This window comes from Stegodyphus dumicola, chromosome 1 (genome assembly GCF_044657685.1).
Source record: "Stegodyphus dumicola isolate Sdum_Otavi_A_Nest chromosome 1, ASM4465768v1".
Lineage (NCBI taxonomy): Eukaryota > Metazoa > Arthropoda > Arachnida > Araneae > Eresidae > Stegodyphus > Stegodyphus dumicola.
In genome coordinates, this window is record NC_140768.1 from 59,180,013 (window position 1) to 59,204,257 (window position 24,245).

The 24,245-nt window shown below is 31.6% G+C and overlaps 1 protein-coding gene across 6 annotated transcripts in view; it reads left to right on the plus strand.

The window, feature by feature from the left end:
• The first annotated feature begins 3,130 nt into the window (after window positions 1–3,130).
• Window positions 3,131–24,245, plus strand: part of LOC118187950 (glutamate receptor ionotropic, kainate 2-like) — a 588,918-nt gene continuing 567,803 nt past the window's right edge. For all 6 annotated transcript variants that reach the window (XM_085815148.1, XM_085815167.1, XM_035358255.2 and 3 more), the window contains exon 1: window positions 3,131–3,358. In XM_085815148.1, coding sequence (XP_085671274.1) covers window positions 3,271–3,358 — 88 coding nt within the window. In that variant the 5' untranslated portion in view covers window positions 3,131–3,270. The remainder of the gene's footprint in view (window positions 3,359–24,245) is intronic.

Consider the following 24,245-nt stretch of genomic DNA (forward strand, 5'->3'; position numbering starts at 1 on the left):
GCTCTCCGTAAAAAAAAATAATAAAAAAATAAAAATAAATAAAGTCTATCCGAAATTTCTTTTCGCCGTCTCCGTCGTACCAACTGCGCAGCAACTTTTGTACCTAGCGAGATCTTGAAATAATTGGCGAAGTATGATGATCGGAAGAAAGCCACGCACGGCAACCCCAAAAAAATGAACAGAGAAATCTTCACGGGAAGGGTTTTCCGACTACAAGAATTTTTCGAACGACGCAGTTCAACATTGGGTCAACCTCCTCTCTGCTGATGGGAGGGGGGAAAGCACTAGCCCCGTCTCGGTGTGCAACTCTACCATGGCAAGCATCCTAACCGACGAAAATTTACTCCCATAAACAAACTCCCGGCAGAACATCTCTACGCTAGAGAGACCAGAGCAACCAGGGTCTCGAATATGCCAAGTAGTCCAGATGGTCAAGTCATCAGCACATGTGGTGAAACGCTTGGCAAAAGAAATTCGGAGGTGCAGCAAATCCTTAGATAAAGGATTCTGAGAACGAATTCCAAGCCGACAGTTTTGGAAGGAAAAAAAATTCAGCCCCAGTGAATAGTTTTCAACACCATAAACAAATTTAGTACATTCAAAATAAAACCATTATTTAACAATTAAGTTCACTAGAATGTCAACACCATATAAATTGTTTCTTCAAAAGAAATTAAGTATACACACTCATTAACCAGATTGAGTTTCATTTACAATTGATAGACCTTATCACCAGTCAGAAAATATGAATTCGATAACTACTCGTACAATAGAAAGAGGGGTAAAAAATAAGTTACCTCAAATAAAATTTAAAAATAAATTTACACATCAAAAGTGCAGCAACAAGGCTTTAAAATAATTAAAGTTAAAAGTTAAACAACCTTAAGGGTCAAAAGCAAACAAGTACAAAACCCAAGTACAACTTGAATCCCTAAACTCAAATTAAAATTAAACAATTTCAAACATTTAAAGCAACCAAACCTAAATTTAAAGCTTGCAAAAGTTACAGTTTAAACTTACAACCAACTTTAAACAAACTAAAGCAAAAGTTAATAAATTCAATTTCTAATCAAAACTGAATTAAGTAAGAAAAAACTTAAAGCTTGAAAATAATAACAATTAATACATAACAACATCATCTTTCAGTAGTACAGCTTATCTAAACGCATCTTGCAAAAGCTAATCAGGAAAATCCGAAACATCCTAAGGGAAAATAAAGTGACTCTATAAGGTATTTCTCCCGCCTTCTTAGCGTGCCTTCGTGGTGTAGTAGTCTGCACACTGAGCGCGTATTCCAGAGGCCGTGGTTCGATTCACTGCGAGGGCGTTGCTCATTTTTCATCTCTCCTGTTCCAAAAAAATACCTAATGCCTCTACAACTTAATGAAAATTACATGCTTTATCATCAGATAGAAAATTTTTAATTTAAAAATAGGGTTTTTCAGCAGAGATAATTAACGAAGAACTTACCACCGTAAAATTTATGCCACTTAGATCCTACAGCTACTTCAACTTCAAATTGTCACAATAACTCGAGCCGAAAGTAGTCAGAAGAAGAAAGGAAGACAGATTATTTTTCAAACCAACCAACTTCCATTAACGCATGGAAACGAAGTTTTCGTATATTTATATATATGTAAAACTATCTATCTTATATTAATCTATCTATTAACTAATAATGCTATCTACATCTCTGCTCGTATTTTCTCTCTCAAAATAATGATGCTTATATTATATTAATGGTTGTTACATAAAACCAACTAAGCTCGCTAATTCAGACATGTTCGATGGTTTTTTAAATGGAGAAGATTTATTAAATGGTACGTTAATTTCTAGTAAAATAGCCATCACAGTTTTTTTTATTATTATTCGAGTTGTAGATACATTAGTTTATTTTTAATGGAGGAGTGATAAAAAATAAGCAACGCCCTCCCCGGAAATCGATCCACGGATTTCTGGAGTACGCGCTCAGCGTGCAGACTGCTACACTACGAAGGCATGCTAAGAACGCGGGAGAAATACCTTATAGTGTTAATGGAAATTACAATTACAGACAATCATGGGATAAACACAGCAAAAGAGATTTAAAAGGCAAAGTAAAAAAAAAAAAAAAAGCATACTCAAAAATATAAAGTTAAATTGCAGCAAACAAGGAAAAAAAAACACAAAGAAAATTCAAAAAATAAGAAAAGAAAAAGGCATTGAAAATTAAATGAAAAGAAAAAGACATTGACAATTAAAAAAATAATTAAGTACTTGATAATAAATCAAGCTATAATTTTTAAACTAGGCTTGTAGACCGAAAATCGTTTAAATTACATTAATATTTTTGAACATACTGAACATATTGAACATACTGTATGTGAAATATTGTTTTAAAATGTATCGAAATTAGAATAAAAAATAATTTAGTAGCATTTAGTACCAATTAATATACCCGTGTTTGAAGCTTGTATATTATGAGGATAAAATCATATTTTGTAATACAGCATTTCTACTGAATGAAGAAAAGACATAACCTTCGTATATTATTCATAAAAATTAGGGGATCTCAAGTTTAGGAAAATTCACCTTAACACACATTTCTGTTTTTACTTTGAAATTAATGTTACGAATTATTTTCATTACGATAATTGATGCATATATCTGGAGCTTATGTAATGACACTTATTTTCTTGTAATAGACCTTCATGTACCCAACGTTTAGCAGAACAATTGAAAAATTGAAATGTGTGGGAAAGTTTAGGTTGACTTATCCTTTATGTTCTTAAAATTTGTTTTAAATTCGAAAGCAAAGAGTATAACCAATTTGTGTTGTCAGGAAAATAGGTATCGGTTACCTCCTTTGCTCAGCTATTTATTGCTTTATGTTTGCAAATAATTTCCGCCATATACTTATCGATCTTAAGCTCACATGTTTCTGAAGTCTATTTAACGAACGTTGAAAGCGTTTTTGCAAGGCAGCATTCTTAATTTGAGCCAAGGAACAGTTCACTGAAGAAACCAGGATGACATTCCTCCCCTTCCTCTAGGAGTCCTTAGTAGAAGATCCTACAACAAAGACGTCCATCTCCGCCGATAGAGGCGCTATCATCTTTCCGAACACCAAGAGAGGTTGATCAGCAAACGCTGTAGTCATGGAAACAGACGAACACGGTGGCATGACGCCCGAGCAGTCATGTCCACAGTCATGGAGACTTCCCGCGGCCCTACCTAACAGTGGAGAGTGCTGCGAAGTTTTATGATATCCCAAGGATTGGAGTATCAGAAATGATTGAGCACCCGGGTTGGACTTTCTTCCTTATCGTGCTTGCTCTGGTTTTACACGTGTCGGCGCTCCCAGCTGTGGTTAAAGTGGGTAAGTTTTCTTGCATATCCATCGGTTGCGTAATACTTTTCTACCGCGTCAGGTGGGAGCCACAAGTGGGTACTTGCCGGGCAGTGACATTTGTTCAAGCGTTTGCAACTTGGCAAATTTTAATACTACCTGCCGTTAATACGAAGCAAATTCAACGTTTCAAAAACGTCTGAATAATATATAATGCTACGGGTAAATTTTAATATATGCATAGATATATAATTTTATTTGCAGAGACATTTCATTTATTTGTACTCAAATTATTATTCATAGTAGCAGATTCAACCTGATTTTAAAAATGCTTAATTGCATTATTAAATACTATATTTAAAAGGAAATGTGTTACATTGTTTTTAAGTTTCCGCCTTTATGCATATTAAAATTTTACTTTTCCATCGTACAGGTAAGAGCCACAAGTAGTGTTTTTTAGGCAATTGACATTCAATGATCGTTCAAGTCTTCATGCTTTTAAAAATTATCAAATTTTATTTGTACCTGACATCTGTATAAAGCACAAGTAACAAAAATGTATGAATAATATATAAAGGGTAAATTAATGACTGTTAATATATAGTTTTATTTGCAAGAAAGTTTCATTTATTTGTACTAAGATTATTATTCAGAGGAACAAAAGAAAAGTGAATTTTTAAATGTTTCTCTACACTATGAATCGCTCAATTTAAGACAAAACAATTTCGAGGTTTAATTTGATGTCTGAAGAAATAGTTAACATTTGCACAATAAAAATTACACAGATTAAATTTATATTAATTTAAACAAAATGTTTTAAGCGATTTCTGAAGTAACCTATTCCTTTATGAAATATTCTGATTTTACGAACCTATGAAATAGTTTTCTTTAAAAACTTGGTTCATGATATCTGGTACTGATTGCTCTGAACATTAACTGCCTTTTTATTTTGTTTTATTTAAATAAAAAGTGATTTTTAAATGGAAATAATAAATAGCTGTTCTGCAGACTCTATTATATATGATTATATCAATTGAATGTCAGACTATTTTTAAAGAAAAAGCTATTGATATTTGTAATGAGTTTTAACGTGTCATTTATAGTGTCTTATATCAGAAAATCTTTATACAGCCGACTAAGTGATTTTGACAATCTACTTGCATTTTTGACAATGGCAAAAGGGATTGGGAATAATAATAATAGTAGTAGTTTAGACATTTACTTACATTCTAACAAGTTTTATATTAGTTTGAAGTGAAAATATTAAACATTTTGAATAATAATGAAAGTTATTTTTGCATTTCTTGCTAATCAAATTAGTTTAATGAGTTAGTGAAAAATATTCCTAAATTGAATAATGTTTAGTTTTTTCTGTGCATTAAGATTTTTGGTGCAAGATTTGTAGCTCATAGGTACTTGAAGATCTACTTACTTAATTACGCGTTACAAGAAATATATAAATGTAAGTTTCACTTTTAAATTAATTTCTTGCATGAAATTTATTCTTTTGGTATGAGATTATAAAATATTGCAAAGCCTTGTGATATATTCTTATGATATGTTTCAATTCGAAACATATTCTATATGACAAATCCATACTAAATCATAAGTCCATACTAAATCAAAAACTATCATACTTCAGGATTGTCTGAAGCAAGTACGGAATTTTGAATTTTAAAACTTGTTTTCAGTTGCAAGATTTAATGAGTTAATCTTATTATAATATTGTTGTGTGTTACAATATGTTTGTTAAATAGTCTATTAATGCATTAATTTATTTTAAACCCTTTAAGAGACTGATTTAATGATGTTGTATATTGCTAGTTACAAATTAAATATTTTTTTCCGCAGAATGTATATGAAAACGTGCGTGACAGGAAAGTAAAATAATGCTATAAATTTAAGTGGTTTTTTCCTTTAATTTACTATTGTTTACGATCTTTGAAATTGCATCCTGAGAAAGGGTTTAGGCTAATAATGTAATAAATTTGTACGAGAGTAAAGGATTTCTTGATCTATGAGTTTACTCTGGTTACCATGATTATCACTTTTTTACGAAACTTATTTGGTACTCCTAATATAAAGTTCGAATAGGTGAGTAGCATAAGACATGAATGAAATAAGTTATAAATTAATTAACCACGATTCAACAAACTTTTCATGTTTCAAGATATCCATTTTCAGAGAATAGCCTTTTTCATTAACTTACTTTTAGTTCTTCAAAAACCTCAAAATTATCTCCCAACTCATTATTTAGTAATTGAACTTGAAATCCTTTTACCATTTCATAACTCAATACCTCGGATGCTAAGACTATTCATCGTGTTTTCATGAAAAAAAAAGACTTAAAAACGTACATATTAATTGTTATACATATATTCTGTACAATGCTTTACTCTATATATACATATTTTTAGACTATATTAACTTTTGTTATCATCTTCTTATAATGTAACATAATAAAATAGGGCTAAGTAACATGCGTACGAATTAGACGTTAAGGATCACATGCAAAAGCCTTTTAGAGAACTGGAACACTGATATATCAGTATGTTACGCATATATAAATTATTCAAATTAATTTTTAGGAAAGGTGATTTGAAGTTGCAAGGGTTCGAAGTTGTTGGTGTGGACATTGCCGCATGAAATTAAAACGAATGGAAATTCTGTGCAATGGGTTTCCTCAGGAAACTCTTGCATACAATTAACATTGCATATTTGTTTTTGTTCATACAATAAATAAACAGAAGACTTTCCTTTTTTCAAATATTAATTAACATAATACTGTTTCTTAAACCTAAGCTTTTAATCTCAGTTTCTGTAATAGAAATGTAGTATCTTTCTCGGTTTCTCGGATTAGGGATTAGGGATTATTTAATTATGGCAGAGCACACAAGGGCTATCTGCCTAAAGGGAGGGATGCCTTCGTGGAGGACTTTCTAAGGGAAACTGGCTCCTATACACGTTACACATGGGGAAAACCACGAAAACGTACATGCAGCCAGCCCGTTCACGGGATTCGAACCTTGGACCGAACTACCAGTGTTCAGCGTCTTTACCGCTCGGCCGCTGGTGGGCCACTCTCGGTTTCTCAGTGTTTTAATAACAATAATATTGTTATGAAATACAAGTTGTATTTATAATGGTTTATAGACAAGAGACATTAATTTGGCTTAAAATAACACTCCAAACGGCGATTATTGGAGAAGTAAAACAACAAGAATCAGTCAAGAAACAACAGGGATTTGAATTTAGGCAACTGAAGATTGAAAAATCTAATTCCTGCAAAATTTACAATCATTACGCTGATTATTGCTGTTTAACTTCTCCAATAAACATGCATTAGCCGATTCAGTTAAAGAAACCATTTGCTAGCGTAAATGTCGTGTGTTAAGGAAGTATTTAAAATCAAGCTAATAACGTGTAAAAATCGCTTTATATTTTAAATCTATTATGTGGTTTATTACATAATAATAAAATTATAGTTATGAAAATATAGCTTAATTTTTAGAATAGTTACGATTTTCTTCTTAGCTTTCCAAAGAATAATATATTGTATTAGAAAACATAGCAGGGTTTTTGATTGATGTAGTAAATGGAATTGATTTTACCAAAGTAAACACACCAACTCTTTTGGAAGATCTTAAGATAATTCATTATACAATCAAAATTATTATGATTGTCTGAGAATTCGGCTTTGCTATACTCAAAGTTTTCTAACTTATAAAAGAGAGCGTTTTGTTTTCAAGACATGAATGTTACTTTTTCCTACAAAAATAAACGGACACTGCACATAAGATGTTGTTTTTCCCAAAGGCAAAAAATGTTTATTTTATCACCCAAATTGTAACAAAACGCTGCTTATCAGTATTAAAAATGAACCATTTAAAACCATAGATGTCTACTTTTTAAAATTATAATTTCATGTTTTGGGATGGCAAACAAAATGTTAAATATATATAAGCTAACTGAGACGTGATTTCTGTGTAAAACTTATTTTTTGTCATTAAACGTGTCGTTATTTATTTGAAACTAAAATCATGTTAATATTGTAAAAATCACCAGTTATGTTCTAAATAATTATACTTCATCATTATTATTAAATAATATTCGAAATACACGTATTTTGTTTCTTCGTTACAAGCTTTTGTTTACTGAAAATAAAGCCGAAGAATAAAAAATTATTAAACCTATGTTATACATCAGTTACACGTTGACGCTTTTTATTAGATCTAAACAGTGAATACTTGTTTTTATCACTTAAATTGTAACAGCACATTGCTTATCAGCGCAATAAAATGAATCATTTAAAATTATAGATGCCTAATTATAATTTTCGTGTTTCGCGATGTCAAAAAATATATTAATAGATTATATGCTGAGACTTGTTTTCTGGGTAAAACTTTTGTTATTATTTAAAAGTAAAATCACGTCTGTTACTTCTATTTTATAAATAATTTTACTTTATCATTATTAATAAATAATATTCGAAAGATACGTATTTTCTTTCTTCCTGACTAGTTTTTGTTTATTGAAAATTATCCTAAAATTTAAAAATTATCTATAAACTTGTGTTTTTAGTCAGTTACACGTTCATCCCTTTTATTAGATCTAAACTGTAAATATTTGTTTTGTGATGACTCTTAAAAAAGGAGACTAAACGCACGTGTGATTTTTTGCAGGTTTAAGTTTCGTTGAAAATTCCTTTATTTTAAAGAATCTTTTCATTCGAATATTCTCAGTTATTATTCAGTTTTCGTATTGTATACGAGAATGAAAATTAAATTAAAAGTATTTCGGTCCTTACGTATTAAACTATCACCGTGGTGCAAATTGTTAATTTTTACAGACCAAAAAGTAGAAATTACTTATCGGTTGCAAGTCGGTTGCGCTCTTATTTTTTAGAAATATTCCCAAATTCTCGATGTTTATCATAAGTCTGTAAACACTATCAATACATAAAAAGAAAATATAGTTTAGCAACTTAAAATACAATTTTTAATTTTTTAAATAAAGATTACTTAACAAATTAAAAAATAAAACACTCGCACTCTAATTTAAATATTCCTGAATTTTTTTTTGCTCTATTCTTGTCCCCAAATTCACAGTGATATGTTTTTGCTTAAAAAACATAAAAAATTGTTGAAAGTAGGTATCGTGCAAGCCTCTGCAACAGCGGTTATCTAGAAAACGCATTTTATCGTTGTTCCGTTTAGAAATATTTGAGCGAAATTATGTATTCCTGATGAAATTTTACAGCCGTTTCTTCTATTACTGGCAAATTCTACTACAAGCTCATATTTTAAAAGCTGAACGCAAACGTTAACACGATTTATTTCTAAAAAGATTTGAAATGTAATATAATAAAAAGGAACGCGTACAAAAATGGCAGCATTCCTTGACTGAAAGATTCTTATGAGAAAGGTTGCCGGTTATGAGCGTGGTGGACAGAGTTTGGCACATTCTGAAAATTTAGAGACTTCTACCAAGTTGGTTACGTTAATACGTAAGTACTGTATTTTAATCAATAAATTAACAATTTCTTGTAAAAATTAAAATCGCATTTTTTAAAGACTAATACACGTGAAATTGCAACTTCGGACCCACTAGCGGCCGAGCGGTAAAATCATTGAGCACATGTAGTTCGACCTGGGATGGAATCCTCAGTTTGTTGCATGGTTATGTTTCGTTGTTTTCCCCATGTGTAACGTGGATAAAAGCCAGCTTTCCTTAAAATGTCATCTACGAAGGCATCCAGTTCTATAGGTGTCTTGATTATTTCGAGATATCGAAAACGTTTTCTTAAATTATAATAAAACTATATCTCGTTGGATTTCAGTAAAGGTATTCTACTTTCAACTGGAAGCAACTCAAAACCCTCCGTTCGTTTCCTTGAATAGGCATAAATCTTAATACTCTTATTATTTGATCTATTAATGGAAAAGAAGCTGCATGAGTACAAGGTTATTTTTTGTTCTTTCCTCTAGATTTAACACCATACCTATTGACTTTCTAACTGACGCAGCTCAGGAAAATTTAACATTAAGCTTGCATTATTATCTCACAAATAAAATGTATCAATATATTGAATGCATTCAGTTTAGTATTTCAAATGATATTTAATAATTCAGATAATTTAATAATATTCAGATAATGTGAAAACTTCCGAAATTGTATTTTGATTCAGTATTTAATATTCGTATCATTAAATAAGACACACTGAATGTGCTTCCAACAAGGTGCATAAATTACCTACATTTTATAGCAATTTGAAAAGAATGAAGCAGAAACCTTTTAAAACCACCAATCTGCAACTTTTATATTTTATTATCATAATAACTTTGGCCAAACCTGGTTTAAAAAATTCTTTCAGTTGCAAAAATAATATCGTTAATTCTCCAATATATTAATATTAATTTAATACATTTTTCTATGATCTTGGTGGAGATGTTGAATACATTTTTACTATTTTAAAGGAAATAGATAGAAAATTCCTAAAACAATATTAACTTCGAAAGACGTTTTTTATTTCTATCTATAATCATCTCAAGTTATTTAATATTTAATAGTGTTTTTAAAAAGCAATACTTTAAGAGTTAAGAAAATAATATTAACAAAGCCATACTCGTTTACTGCCAATGAAATGATTTAGGATAAAATGTTTTAACAGCGCATTAAACCTTTAATAATAACCTTTTTTACATAATGCTTAGAATGCATTTTTTACAGTTTTCCCTTCATGCAGAGTTTTAACTTTTAGTTTCTAAATATCTAAAGATATAAGAATTTAGAATGTATTTCTTTTAGATTTTGCATTAAAATGTATGGTAAAAATACGTAATATCTAATAAGATTATGTTGTCTCTTTTACAGGAATAATGTAGTCTTTCTATAGCTACAGCGACCATAAAAGGGAATTAAGCATTATTTTGAAAGGCATATTTATTAATTAGCGTAGATGAATATGATTATCAAGAACGTTTTTTTTTTATTTTCCTATTTTAACCTGCATACCTATCAAGCGTTTAGCAAATGCGGAAATTTAAAAATTAAAGCCTTTTTAATTAAAAGAGGAATACATATCTTAGAATTAAGCTATTTCGAAAGAATTTTTTTCTGTGTAACTACTGCACATTTCTGTTTGACTATTAGATTGTTTTGCGGCGTCCCAAGAAGGATCGTGTTTCCTGTAGTAGATTTGTAGGCCTCTAATTGCTATTCCATCGACAGTGGCAAGTGTGTGCCTTAATTGGCTTTAATGCTCTTTTGGAAAGCAACTTACAAAAATTTCACCAAAACTTCTCCTAAATGCTCCTCCTATTTTTCTAGTCAAACATAAGGTATAATGAGCATCATTGTAATCCATTACTGGGTTTTGAAGATTACCTTCCGAGAAAAGAAAGCTGCTCCTGCAATGCTGCGGACAAAGTTCTCCCAAAGAAAAAACATATTTTTGTGAGCATTTGTTTTAATTAAGAAAACAAATACAAAACTCCTCATGTTCCACGAAGTATTACACGAGGCTTACAGATGTAATAAAATAAGTCATATCACAAGGAGGTACAATATAATCATAATATCTACGTCTGGAATGAGCAAAGACAAAATATAAAATACAAATGCTATTATAATAAAAATACTTTTTTTAAACTTAAAAGTACTTACTTTCCTGAGCATGTTGTTGAACTTTCTTTGAAGATATACATTTGTTATAAAACAAAGTATAATATGTTTTGAAAGCAATCGATTGTTTCAATGTAAACAGATAAATATCATTTTTGCACTTCAAAGGAAATATGTCGTTCCCAGTTAACAAGTGAAAACATTTCGGGGCAAATAAACAAACTTTAGATAATATCATACTTCGGGAAATGATCAACAAAACAATAAACGCAAAAACTGAAAAAAAAGTAGAATTTGGTGAGTATTGCCATTGTATGAAGAGTATTTAATGAGCATTTAGTAAGTAATAAGAGTTTTAATATATCTTTCACATGCCTTCGCACATTTCTGATTCTTATATTGATGCCATGTCGCAAAAAATATGATCTGTAATGAATCTTTCAAAATTAATCAGTTCTGTTGTTTAACCAATCGACTCATTACATTAAAAACAATAAAGGTTTAATTATTAAAATTATTGCTTTACTATTTTAGTAATATATCTAATTGATTTAAACGCGTTTCAGTTACATGATATGCAACAAATAATATTTTGAAATCTGTGCAAGTTTATCTTAATTCATTAGGGCTCTATCTAACGCTATGCATTTTGTAATGAATAAAGAAACTTTAGCTATTGCAAGTTTTATGTTGCTTTACACATTTCAAATTTTTCAATGTTTATACAAATAATTATGACATAATCTTTTATGAGGTGATAGATTGCAAGTTGAAGTTTCCTAATTGCATTTTGTACGTTCTTTTTCTACTTCCAATTCTTGTTTAGCTTAGCTTCAGTTTTATGGGTTTTGTGATTCCATTATTTTCGTTTCCATTGTTATTGTTAGTTTTTGTTAAAATATGGAAATTACTTTATCACCTCAAAATATCAAATTCGTAATAGTATTAGGAGAATGTAATTGGTGAAATTATAGTTTATTAGACACTGTGTATTACTGCTTAATTCAAAACTTCAGTAGTAAGCAGATAACGGAATATTAAAAACACAACCTGAATATAAGTAATGGTTTTGAAAGCATCGTTTAACAAGCGGAATAACGAAAAGGAACTAAGTTAGAGTGTTCCAAAAGGAATCTGTGAAAATGTTATTAAAGAGATCACAGATCTTCGTCTAACACCTAATACTAAAGCAGTGATAAGAGACTGAAACGCTAAACATACTTAGAAATGAAACTCAATAATATGGGATATAATGTTAAATTATAAAACGTATACACTGCTCATAAAAATACATTCTTTCAATAAATCAACTATTATGAAATATATACTTAGTCTTACTAGAACGGCTACAAATTTTGAGATAATTATACGAGGGTTGGGGCAAAAGTCATGGCAACTATTTTTTTCTTGTGGATATGTGAACGGATCACAAAACATATATGTGTCATGTGGAAGTTCTGCAGGCATAGTGTGTATGCAGAACAACAGATGGCTCTGTGATAGCTGTCTGTGTGGTAGCGAGGGCTCTGAAATCAGTCAGTTGGTGAGTGCCGTGCGAGATGGAAATAACCTGTGTTGAGCAGCGCGCTTACGTCAAAACAGCCGTTCTCGAGGGAGAAATGCGATGGAATGTCACAGTGAATTAGTAGAAGCCCTTGAGAACAATGCCCTCCCATATCGTAAGGTAGAAAGATGGGTAAGACAGTTTCAGCAAGGACGTGTGTCAATCAGTGATGAGCAACGTTCGGGACGACCGGTGAGTGTGCCGTCATCGAGCACCTCAAGGATGAAGACAGACGATGGACGTTACTGGAGTCAGAGAGGGCAAGTGGCATCGAGAAACGCACCGTCCACAGGATATTGCGTAATGAGCTACAGCAACGCAAAATCCTTTCGCGGTGGGTACCGCATGCATTGACGGAAGTTAAAGGTGGGTGTGCTATGCAATATGCTCCGACCGCTTTGCACGCTGGCAACAGGACGGCGATCAATTCTTTTCACGAATAATCGCCATCGATGAATTTTGAGCCAGGGCATACAAACCAGAACTGAAATGTCAGTCAGCGGAGTGGCTACATCTTGGATGACCAAGGCAGCAGAAGGTCCGTCAGAATCCTTTCCCAGTCAAATTGATGGTGATCGTCGCGTATGACGTCAAAGGTGCCATTGTTTGCCACTTTGTTCCTCATGGCGGAACAGTGACCGCACGGTACTACAGGGACACATGTCAACTTTATGTGTATTGTGTTATCATTCTTTTGCACGGTGAAGGCCATATTGCTCTGTATACTACCGTAATAAATTCGTGTGTTACGATATTTCAGTGCTATTCATTGTCCACACATGTAGTTAAGACCTTGTCCTTTCATCTGTATATGTCACATTTTCCAACCGGACTGGTATCTTCAAGAAAAAAAGTAGTTGCCATGACTTTTGCCCCAATTTACATATTTTAAGACGCCAGAAGCACTAATAATATTTCTAGAATGATTGTAAAAAATTATCACTAAAGAGAAAAATGGGAGATGCTTTGCTGTGTTTCATGCAGTTGCTCTTAATGTATTACTTAAACACACAAAAGACAATCACTTTTCAGACATACCCACTTGTTTTTAAGTCAGATGCATTTGCTTTATTATCCTTGTCTAAGTCTATTATAATGATCTGACGAATGAATATGGGATATAATATCGCAAATTATAAATCTTGTTAATGAATTTCATTTGCCGTTCATTATTGCATCAAAATATCCACATTCATCCTCGTTAAGGAAACATTTCTGTTCCTGTAATATTGAATATATTACATAATTTAATGTAAATATACATAACAGAATAATGAGAAAATGTATAAGAAAATATCAAGATAGAAATGACCAAAAATGTCCAGTGATTGGTAGTCTAATCATATACTCAAATAGAAGCAAAAAACACTCGCAAGGCCAACGGTCGATTAAGAAAACAGAATGTTTTCGCTCTACTGAAGTGATCGCCAAATCGCAGCTCTGCTCGCTATTTATACTTAGGATTAATCTGCGTTCCGATGAGGGCCGACGAAAAAAGGAGAAGATACAAAACAGAAAAAGGGGCGTTTTTTTCTTAAAGTTTTGTATGTTACCTTTCTTTATTAAATATCATGTTCTTTGCACTAAAACCATAAAATTCAGATCAGTAGCAATGTCGCAAAATTATTTTAAAATAAGCATATCTTTATAATTTCCGATACACAGTTCCGCGCCCGCTGGAGTTAAAAAGGTCCCCCCCCACCCACCCGCCGTAGAGTGTTGCCATTGCTCGCTTTTAAATCGTTGAGGTTGTTACTAAAACATTCGTTAAAGTTTTACAAAATATGATATCGAACATAAAACAAATTTCAAATTTCAAATTTGGTCTTCCACATGCCCATATTCGTAGGAGGATTACCTCATTCAAAATTCAATGACTCTATGTACCGTTGTTTTATCACAATGCGAGAAATAGCATAGCTTTATGCAGATTATTTTCATTATATAATTTCTTCAAATATAATGCAAGACTCTAACATTTGGTGGCAAGAGTTTGAAAAGTGAAACGGACATTTATAGTAATTCAACGCAAAATTGCAAAACGGAAACAATCTTTCAGGGACAAAGCCTCTTTAGACTAAAAATGCTGTTTGCTAATAGGTTGTAATAGCAGTGTTTTGAAAATAAACATTATTTGATCTTTTGAAACAAGTTCTACTCAAAGTATTTCAAAACAATCATAAGATTAACCATCGTAAGTTTTGGTTGGTCGAAGATCCAAGCCTTCGACGATTTTTAACTCCGCCATCCTGCGACGATTTCTATTATGATACATATTTTATAAAAGTTTTCGAAAATTATAATTTTACTCACAATCAGCTAAAAATACGAATGAAAAAATTATTTCATATATAATTGGTTAAAAAATCGGAAAATATCCATTTACTGTCAAGTTTATTTACATTATCATTAAAAGAATTTCATGTTCATTATAATTATTAAAGGAATTTAATGGAATTTTTCATCAAAAATATTGTCGCAGAAAATATAACGTATGTTAATTTATCAAAGCGAATTTTAAACAAAAGAATTTAAATCAAAGCAGAATAGTCTAGAAGAATTGCTTCATATTAACATTTGTAAAAATGCTAAAATCTATAATTTTTTAAGTAATGGATTTCCGATTTTATTCACCCGTTTTTCTACTTTCTGAAAAGCTTTCAGATGTTAAAGAGGCGTTTTTCCGTTTACACATACATACACATTTCAAGAGCATTTGCATTAAAGCATTTTGAGCTAAAAATATATAAAAGCAAAATTCAGAATTTCTTCACAATTTCCGATAGTCTCGCGAACTGGAGCTAAAAAATATTTGATTTCGCACAGTGTGTTGCCACTGCTTGCTTTGAAATTTTCGAGTTTCTTAATAAAAATTTCGTTAAAGTTAAAACAAATATGAAATAGATAGTAAACCAAATTCAAAATTTAAGATTCAGGCTTCCAGGTACCCATGTTCGGGTGGAGGACAAAGTTATTCAAACTTTAATGGTTCTAGGCATCGTTGGTTTTCCCCATGTGTATTCATTCCATATTCTTCATTATGTATATTTATTTCGTATTCTTCATTATGTACATTCATTCCATATTCTTCATTATTTAGTTTCTTTAAATATATCACAGGGCGATAATATTTGGTGGCAACAATTTGAAAGTGATTTAAAGCTTTTAGTGATTCGAAGCGCAATATTGTTTCGAGACTAATAGCTCTTCTGGGCTAACGGCCCTTTGGGCTAATAAATATGAAAAAAGTCACTAAATAGAATCTTTTAGAAGATTCGAAGAGATTATTAAATTTCGTATAGATTTATTTATTCGTAAATTTCAATTTCATGTCACCTGCGTCAAGTAGGTGCATTAAAGGCTTTATCGAGAATTATTGTAAAACACAAATAGATGATCCCATTCTACAATTACTAAAGATAATTTCGAATTAAAGGGAAAATATAAGGGCTGTCTGCACAAGAGAATAGATATGGCTGCCTTCAGCTAGGATTTTCAAAGGTCCATTCGCTAGTATTTATGAAATCAATAAAAACGCGTATAACCAGCTGGTACGAAACTGATCCGAGAACAATTTACCATTCCCAATAATGCTGTTTAACGAAATTAACCAACGGTCGATCTGAATGTTAAACAAAATATTCTGTATTGAGTTTTTAATGCATATTTGATAAAATTAAACAAAGTTTTAAAGTGGATTTTTAATCTGACTACAAATAACAATTTCTTTTGAGATTTTCTGACGAAATCCTTAATAAAAACATTTTTAGCTTAAGAATTTTTAACATATATTTTATGTTTTGGTTGAAATCGTCTGCGCTGAATTTAATATTAAAATGGTTTAGTCAGCAACTTTTGTGCAACAGATCAATGATATTTTTTGAGCTAGTTGTATCAATATTTCAGATTGAACTTTTCAAAGCATGGGAGAAAAATTTTATTTCCTACTCGTCTAAAATTCTTTTCATACTCGTCTAAAATATTCAATATGAATATTTTTCATGGGTTATGAGCACTGCTTAGAAATCTACATCTGCTTTTCCTAACAACAATTATCAAACTATGATCTTTCTAATTATTTTGTTCTTGCGTAAAAGGTTGCTTATTCATATACCGTAGTATGTTTTTTTCAAAAAGTTTTACAAGACCAATAAAGAAGGAGATTTGTATAAGAATGTTTGGCAATTTTATGGTAACTTTATCAAGGATTAAAGATTTATAAAAAACATAAATCAGGTTATCAACAGAAACTAAGAAAATCATTCGACATAGCAGTTATATTTGCTTATACCAATTAAGGTGTAACGATAGAACTCAGTTTTCTGCAATTCTTTTAAAATAAACCATCCCTAAAATTTCGCTCTAGAAACAAGGTTTCAGTAAAACATGGCTCTATGTTGCTGCTATTTAAGAAGTTATAGGATTTGTTTACATTTGTATTTCAAACATTTCTCGTATATGTAAAAAAAAAAAAAAGAATATGTAAACGATAAACGAAATTTTTATTGTATTAATTTGAAATCCCAGCAAAGCTTTGGTATTTAATATCTAACAATATAATGAATCTGTACAGTCATTAGGGTATTTGGAAGCTGGAGACTGGAAAAATGCGCATTACCGTAGTCGTTACTTCCTGGACAATCGAATACGCGCCGAGTGTGCTACCGTTATACCGCAAAGGCATGCCAAAAGGAGGGAGAAAATATCTTATTAATCTCCTTTTAAAGGGCGACTGGGGATTAGGGGACCTAGTCGCCATATCCTGGGGGTGAAGAATCATCATCCCCACGTTTTAGTTCGGGCACCACTGTAGAGTTATTAGGCTATTTTGAAAGTGGAGGTGTGAAAAATCTGCAATGCTCCGGGACTCGAACTTGGACCTCTCGAATAGGCGTCGACTATGCTACCGTTACACGAAGAAGGCATGCCAAAAGGAGGGAGAAAATACCTTATAATGACAGATTTTTTTAGCTTCATTTCGTTGCTTTTTATTTGTATTGATTACAAATGGTGTATGCTATCCATTTTAGTATAATGATAGTTTTGGCTCAGCTTTGAAAAACTGTCTACTTCTAAGCTTAACAGTTGTTTTATTAATTACGAAACAAGTAATTAGAAAGTCAGAGAATCCAACTTTCCTGAAATGAATGTTTTTGCATGTTTAACATTTATTGTAAATGACATTTAAATTGCATAAAATAAAAAAATAACTGAAAGTGAAAATGATGAAGAGTGTAGTAGCATTCTAAATGAAAGTCAAATAAATGGATATTCATTTTATTTGTTTCTGTTGCAAACATTGTTTCTATTTATTTTACTTCCCTTCAATTTATTCAGAGCAAAGCAATCGCAATCGCCTTGTTTTCGGAAATTAAACTGCGCATCTCATTAGGCGGAAGAAGACTTTCATTAACAAAACGCTTCGTTTTCTTACTGGCATCCTGTTTTTCAGAATCGTTACGTCTCAGTCAAAATCTGAATTTCATTCTTCGGCAACTGATTTCCTATTTACAGAGATGATTGTTTTATACGTAAGAGACTGTTTGCTTCCTTGTTTTATTAAATATCTAGTAAAATGTTAGCAAAGTAACAGATAAAATGCTTTAAGGAAGTCTTTGTAGATGACGATTCATTTATGATAGAACTTCTTATATTCATGAATATGAAATAAATAAGTAAATTAATTATAAGGTATTTCCCCCGCCTTCTTAGCGAGCCTTCGTAGTGTAGTGGTCTGCACGATCAGCATGTAAGTGAGAGGTCCGCGGTTCGATTCCCGGCGAAAGCGTTGCATATTTTTCATCTCTCCTGCTTCCAAAGTACCAAATGTCTCTACAGTGGTCCTATAGTCCAACAATAGTCCTTCAAGGACAAAGCCCCTTTGGACTAATAAAATCAAATAAAATTATATAGGTGATAATGTTTTGCAAAGAAAAGACGTTAATAATAATAATAATAACGATTTTGAAAGTTTTAAGTTTTTGACAAACTATCACTCAAACAGTTTGCTGCTATTATTCCTCATGGAACCTTTCCGAATGTAGTTGCTGAGAAAAACATTATGATCGAACTTCATAATTGTTGCTAATTATGTGCTGAATGTTTTTTTTCCTTCTTCCACCAATTTCTATAGATAACTGAGTAGTTCAACACAGAGGACTGGCATATGTTATAAAAGAAGCTGTCCTGAACAAGAATGTAATCTTTGGAATTCGAATCTGAGTTCAGAATCATAACAGAGAGCCTCTCCTAATTAGCGTATGGTCAATCCACAACGAAAATAGTAAAATATTATTGCATGCTGTGGTTTGAAGACGTATTGCGCGCTATGAGTTTTTTAAATAATTAGTCTAAGTGAACTTTATTGAAGGGTTACTGAAATAAATAATAGCTCTTAGGTAATCAGCTATAAGTAACCGAATACAGGGAAAAGCAGAAATGAAGCAATATTCTCCTTAAAACTATAGAAATATCCCAGAAAGCCAAATTTGCTATCCCAGCAAAGTCTAAAAGTTAAATTTTCAAGCAATGTTCAACAGTGTAAACATATTAAACTCTCGAAGGAGCTAGCTAGCTTATTGCAGATCATAGCGTCTAATTTATAGAGTACAGTTAGCAAGGAAAACAGTAACCATCACTTGAAATTTCGAGAAGAATCTCATCCAGAATTTCAGAAACTACTAGAATATATCCTAGTTGCTGAGATACTGTCATATATCGCCAAACTGGTGACTAAATTGTAACCAAATCCAGTAACGGGATTTATGCCAGTTTGGTTCTACGTGAGCTGTATTTACAATTCACCCATCAATCGAGTAGCAACTGAACGGGTTACAGCATGATACATGAAATAAACATTGCAAACGTATTAAATGTCCTTCAGTTTCATGACTGAATAAAATACACAACAAATGGACTTAAAAGTACTATACAAAATGCACCAGGTAAATTATTAAGGAAATAAATAAAAACATATACATAACAATGTTCTCTACATTAAAAAAATTAAATTATGAATAAATACGTGCAAATATTTACGAAAATGTACGTCAACATTTGTTCTGCAAATGATGATTTTCTTACTAATGTGTGTACTATACCAATGCAAATAAGGTTATTATTCTATGTGAAAATTTTATGAATAGCTTACTCGATTGATGGGTGAATTGCGTGAAATGTTGCATGAGTAGAATTGTTTTCACTTTAAAAAATGTTTGAATAAGTAACATTTCATAATACTAATAATATTCTGACTGTTACAAATTATGTTAAGATAGTTGTATTATCAGTCTTCTATTATTGTATATTAATACTACAGAAAATCAATTATTTTAAGCAACGAGACATATTTAATGATATACGTACCAGAAAATTGCTGCAATTTCATAAACTCTAAACGAATTACGTATTATTTGTTAAGGTTTCTTTCAAAGAAATGTTTACAGAATTCAATGCAGGGGGAATATAAAATGGTTTGAGCTCAAGTAGTTAATTGGTTTCTGTCTAAGTAGCACGTGAGTGGCGAACGCAAATCGACTTGTAGATATTTTAATTAAATTAATTTAGACGAAAACAGGTTGTTACTGTTAATGAAACATGTCTCTAAGTAATTAATTAAAATATCGGATAAATTTCGCAATGAAGAAAGAAAGATTTAAGACTTTGTTCCAATAATACAAAGAAAATTTCAATGTATGAAAGACAACTTTTGTTAGGATTAGGATTAGGAACGGGGGACGTGGGCACTATCCCTTTACCGTTATGGTTAATTGGTTTAGCGCCACGTCCTCCAAAATCCAGAGCAAGGCCAGAATAAGGCCACACGTGAGACTCGCACCAGACGCCCAGACCCAGCACCCTATTCATCCGGGTAGCAGTCCAGCCGACCAAAGTGCTCCCGAGGAATACTCTAAGCCAAAATGCCGGGTCCAGTGTTAATTTGTTTCCAGGAATAAAACGTACAGTGCCAAAAAAGGGCAGAATCTTTTCATAGGTTAACATACAATTACACAGTTGATTACAATAAGATTATAGAATTATGACATTAAAGATACCTGGTTATCCGCCAAAATTTGGTTAAGAGTAGTAACAATTTGTGCTGCTACTCTTATTTGACAAATTACTTTCTAAATATAAATCTTACAATTGCACTTATATATGTCATGTTGTTTAGATATAGATAACAAAATACAAATATGCAGACATTCAATATGAGTTATAACAATTAATACATTATTCTGCAAATTAAGGGCTATTCACTTTGTACATATTACTGTTTGAAATTTAAATCCTACAAGTACCCTTGTGCATTATGTAATCAAATCATACATGAGGCTGCAAGGATACATTACAAATACTTAACTTACCATTACATATACACAAACACATACACATGTAAACTCCTGTTAAGAGTATTGACAATTTATACAGATTATGGGCTACGCGTGTTTGGCGTATTACCTATTTTTAAAAATAAGTCTTACAATTACACTTAATTTTGTCATACAAAATGGTAAGAGATTACAAAATACAAATTGCAATTATTGATATTGAGTAGCAGCAGTTTTATACATTATTCTGCTGATTATGGGCTACTCATTTTTACATGTTACCGTTTTAAGTTTAAATCCTTACATTCATACATGTACATTCATGCTTTGTAAATTCAACACGCACAAAATGCTACATAGAAATATTACAGTTACTTAATCAGTCATTGCATATATATATATAACAAATCATGTGTTAACTTTTTACTAAGTCTAGGGACAATTTGTACAGATAATGGGCTATTCGTATTTGACATTTTACCTTACAGGTAAAAATCTTACAAGGACACTAATTTGTGTCATACAAATTAATTAAGAAAATATTATACAAAAATGTAAACATTGATAATGAATAAGGACATAATCAGTCATTGCCTATCCATATACCAATACATATGTTAACGTTTTGCTAAGTAGAGCAAGAGAGTGCTTTGTGATACTTCATAGCACCACCGCCACACGGCAATATTACATTATAATGACTGAAAATACTAAATACTACTCATATATCGAAATGGACTTTTGTAATTGGGCTACGACGATGTGCTTACTTTGTTAGTTTCCCAAATAATAAACAATTAAAGCTGCGAATAATTGAAAGAAGGACTGTTAAAATCAAACCCCGCATTATCGAATTATATTGGCGCTTGGGCACAGAAACGAAATTCCATTTCTTTATTAAAGAAGTCAAAAATAACAGTTTCCTTACGCTTAATTGTTTGCTAGAATACTTAGCTGTACCAATATATTTTCTGAAGAAAGTGCTGAAATTCTAGCTGTGAAATCAAAATTCCTTGCTGATATTCCTCTAAATTGTTATTTTATTAGTCGATCATGCTTTTGAGCTGCTGTAAAAGAAACATTTTTAAGACAGTCTTAGAAGGCAGTTGAAAGCAGCTTAAAGGGGGTGCTCATTAGTTTGAGCAGTAACGTTCCTTATTTTAGAATGTGCATATGCACAGAAAGGAAAGTCAGACATACAATTTAAAGTAAAAGCACGAGACGACTAATTATTACACTGAGGAGCAAAATATATGGTGTTAAAAACATATTTTCCTAAATAATGCGATTTCTTAAAGCCTAAACATTTGGAAATGCTATAAATTATATCAAATAAATGCAATTTTATGCAAAGTGTATGCATTAAAGATATTGTTGCGTGCGTACGGGTTCGTAATAGGTTCATTTCACACAGGTCAGACGAAATGTTAATAAATATTTCTATCAAATGAAACACTTCAAAGTTCTGAAATTTTCCACAGAAATAATCGCACATGTGCTCAGGATATCACAAAGCACAATTAGCAGTTAAATTACTAAGAACGTTAAACACAACGTAATGTAAAGCGAACCAAAAGAGAAAGCTAACCTGGAGAGATATCTCAGTCAGTTCTCGCTGCACTAACAACTCGCAGCAAAAATAACTGAGAGCAGATGCTCTCTCCGGCCTTATATAGTTTTCAACCGACCGCCGAAATATTTCTAGTACTTTCCGCTTCTCGAAATTACTGGAAAGCAATATGAGGGTCGAATTACAGTTACAGCTAATATAGCGAGCAATTACATTTATTCAATTGCAATAATTACGGTGATACAGGGAACGGACTAAAATGGCGCCAAATGGTCGCTATGTTTGGCTACTTTCAGCGATATCTCGCCAAATTTGGCGACAAGGTAAGCCGCTAAAACCTTTGTCAGCTTGGCGATATCTCGCCAGATTACCGAGATACCCATGTCTTCAATGTTAAATAGAGTTGCCCCTGGATTCTTACTTTCCCGGCATAGTTTCTCTGTTTAGATTTTCGGCGGTACATTACACAGAAAAATACTACAGTTTCACATATAATTCCACTAAAATTATCTATCTATGTGCAAAATCCGTAAAAATGTATTAAAAGTATGGAATGAAAATACTAGATAAGAAAAATTACATTTATTCATTTTCAATTTCTCATTTTAATAAAAAAAGCTGATATCAGACCTTTAGAAAGCTAATCAAAGCTATCAGACCTTTAGAAAGCTAATCAATTTCCCTATTGTGAAAGATATATTTGTCTGTTCATGTAAATGATCAAATCCATGCAACAAAATACCGCAACTCCAGTGTTTAAACAAGCTGTGGCAGACATTTTCATCGATTCTGCGTGGAAATGTATACTTGTAATATTAATTAACATTCAGAGAAAATATCCTAAAACAAATACAGTATCTCCGAAGAAAACCTTTCAAAGAAAACTCGCAATGACAGTAGAAAATACGATAGCTGTTCCGTCGGAATCCAAGTCACAAACCTGGAAAGAAAAAAAAATCTGTTTATGTTTTCTTGAAACCGAAAGTCTATCCGACGAAACAGGGAACTTTCAATTTCTTTTTGTCCAGAAATATTTTTTTCACTTCTTTAAAGATATGTTATTCAGAAATCCATCATAAATGAAAAGCTCTATTTAATCCAAATGGGAGCAACGAAAGTACTAAATTATTTTTCCCTTGAAGAATATGACTAAAAGTGTTTCATTATTAATTAACTATTTTGTGGCAGAATAGCAAATACAGCTATTAACATATTACATGGGTGAAATTATTAATTAACCGCTTATATATATACATGGTACTATTTGAACTTTTTTGAATGAATATTTATATATATATACGTATATATATAAATGGTACTACCTTAGTTTACCTGAAATTATTCCACTGCACATAAAATCTTTAATACATTATGAATGTATTTCTTATTATACTTACATTACATTGTAGTTACAGTTACATTACTATAGTCCAGGAATTGGGAAATAGTAATGTAACTGTAACTTTACAAATACCAAAATCCTAATAAGAAATTTTTGGCTACTTTAGAGATTTAAAATATGGCGAGCTGCAAATGAAATAGCCTTTCTGGGTATTCAGATGTTTATAATCATAGTAGTAAATTCTAGCAAAAAAAAAAAAAAAAAAAAAAGCTTTCAGATTTTATATTACGCCCAAAGGGACGATTTTTAACATTTTGTATGTTACCTGTATTTACTAAATATCATGCTCTTCGCCCTTATACCATAAAATTCAATCCTATAGCAGTACCGCAAAATATTTAAAAGACCATATATTTAGAATTTACGATACATAGTCCCACGGACTGGACATAAAAAGTTTTTTTTTCGTACATTGTTGCCATTGCTGG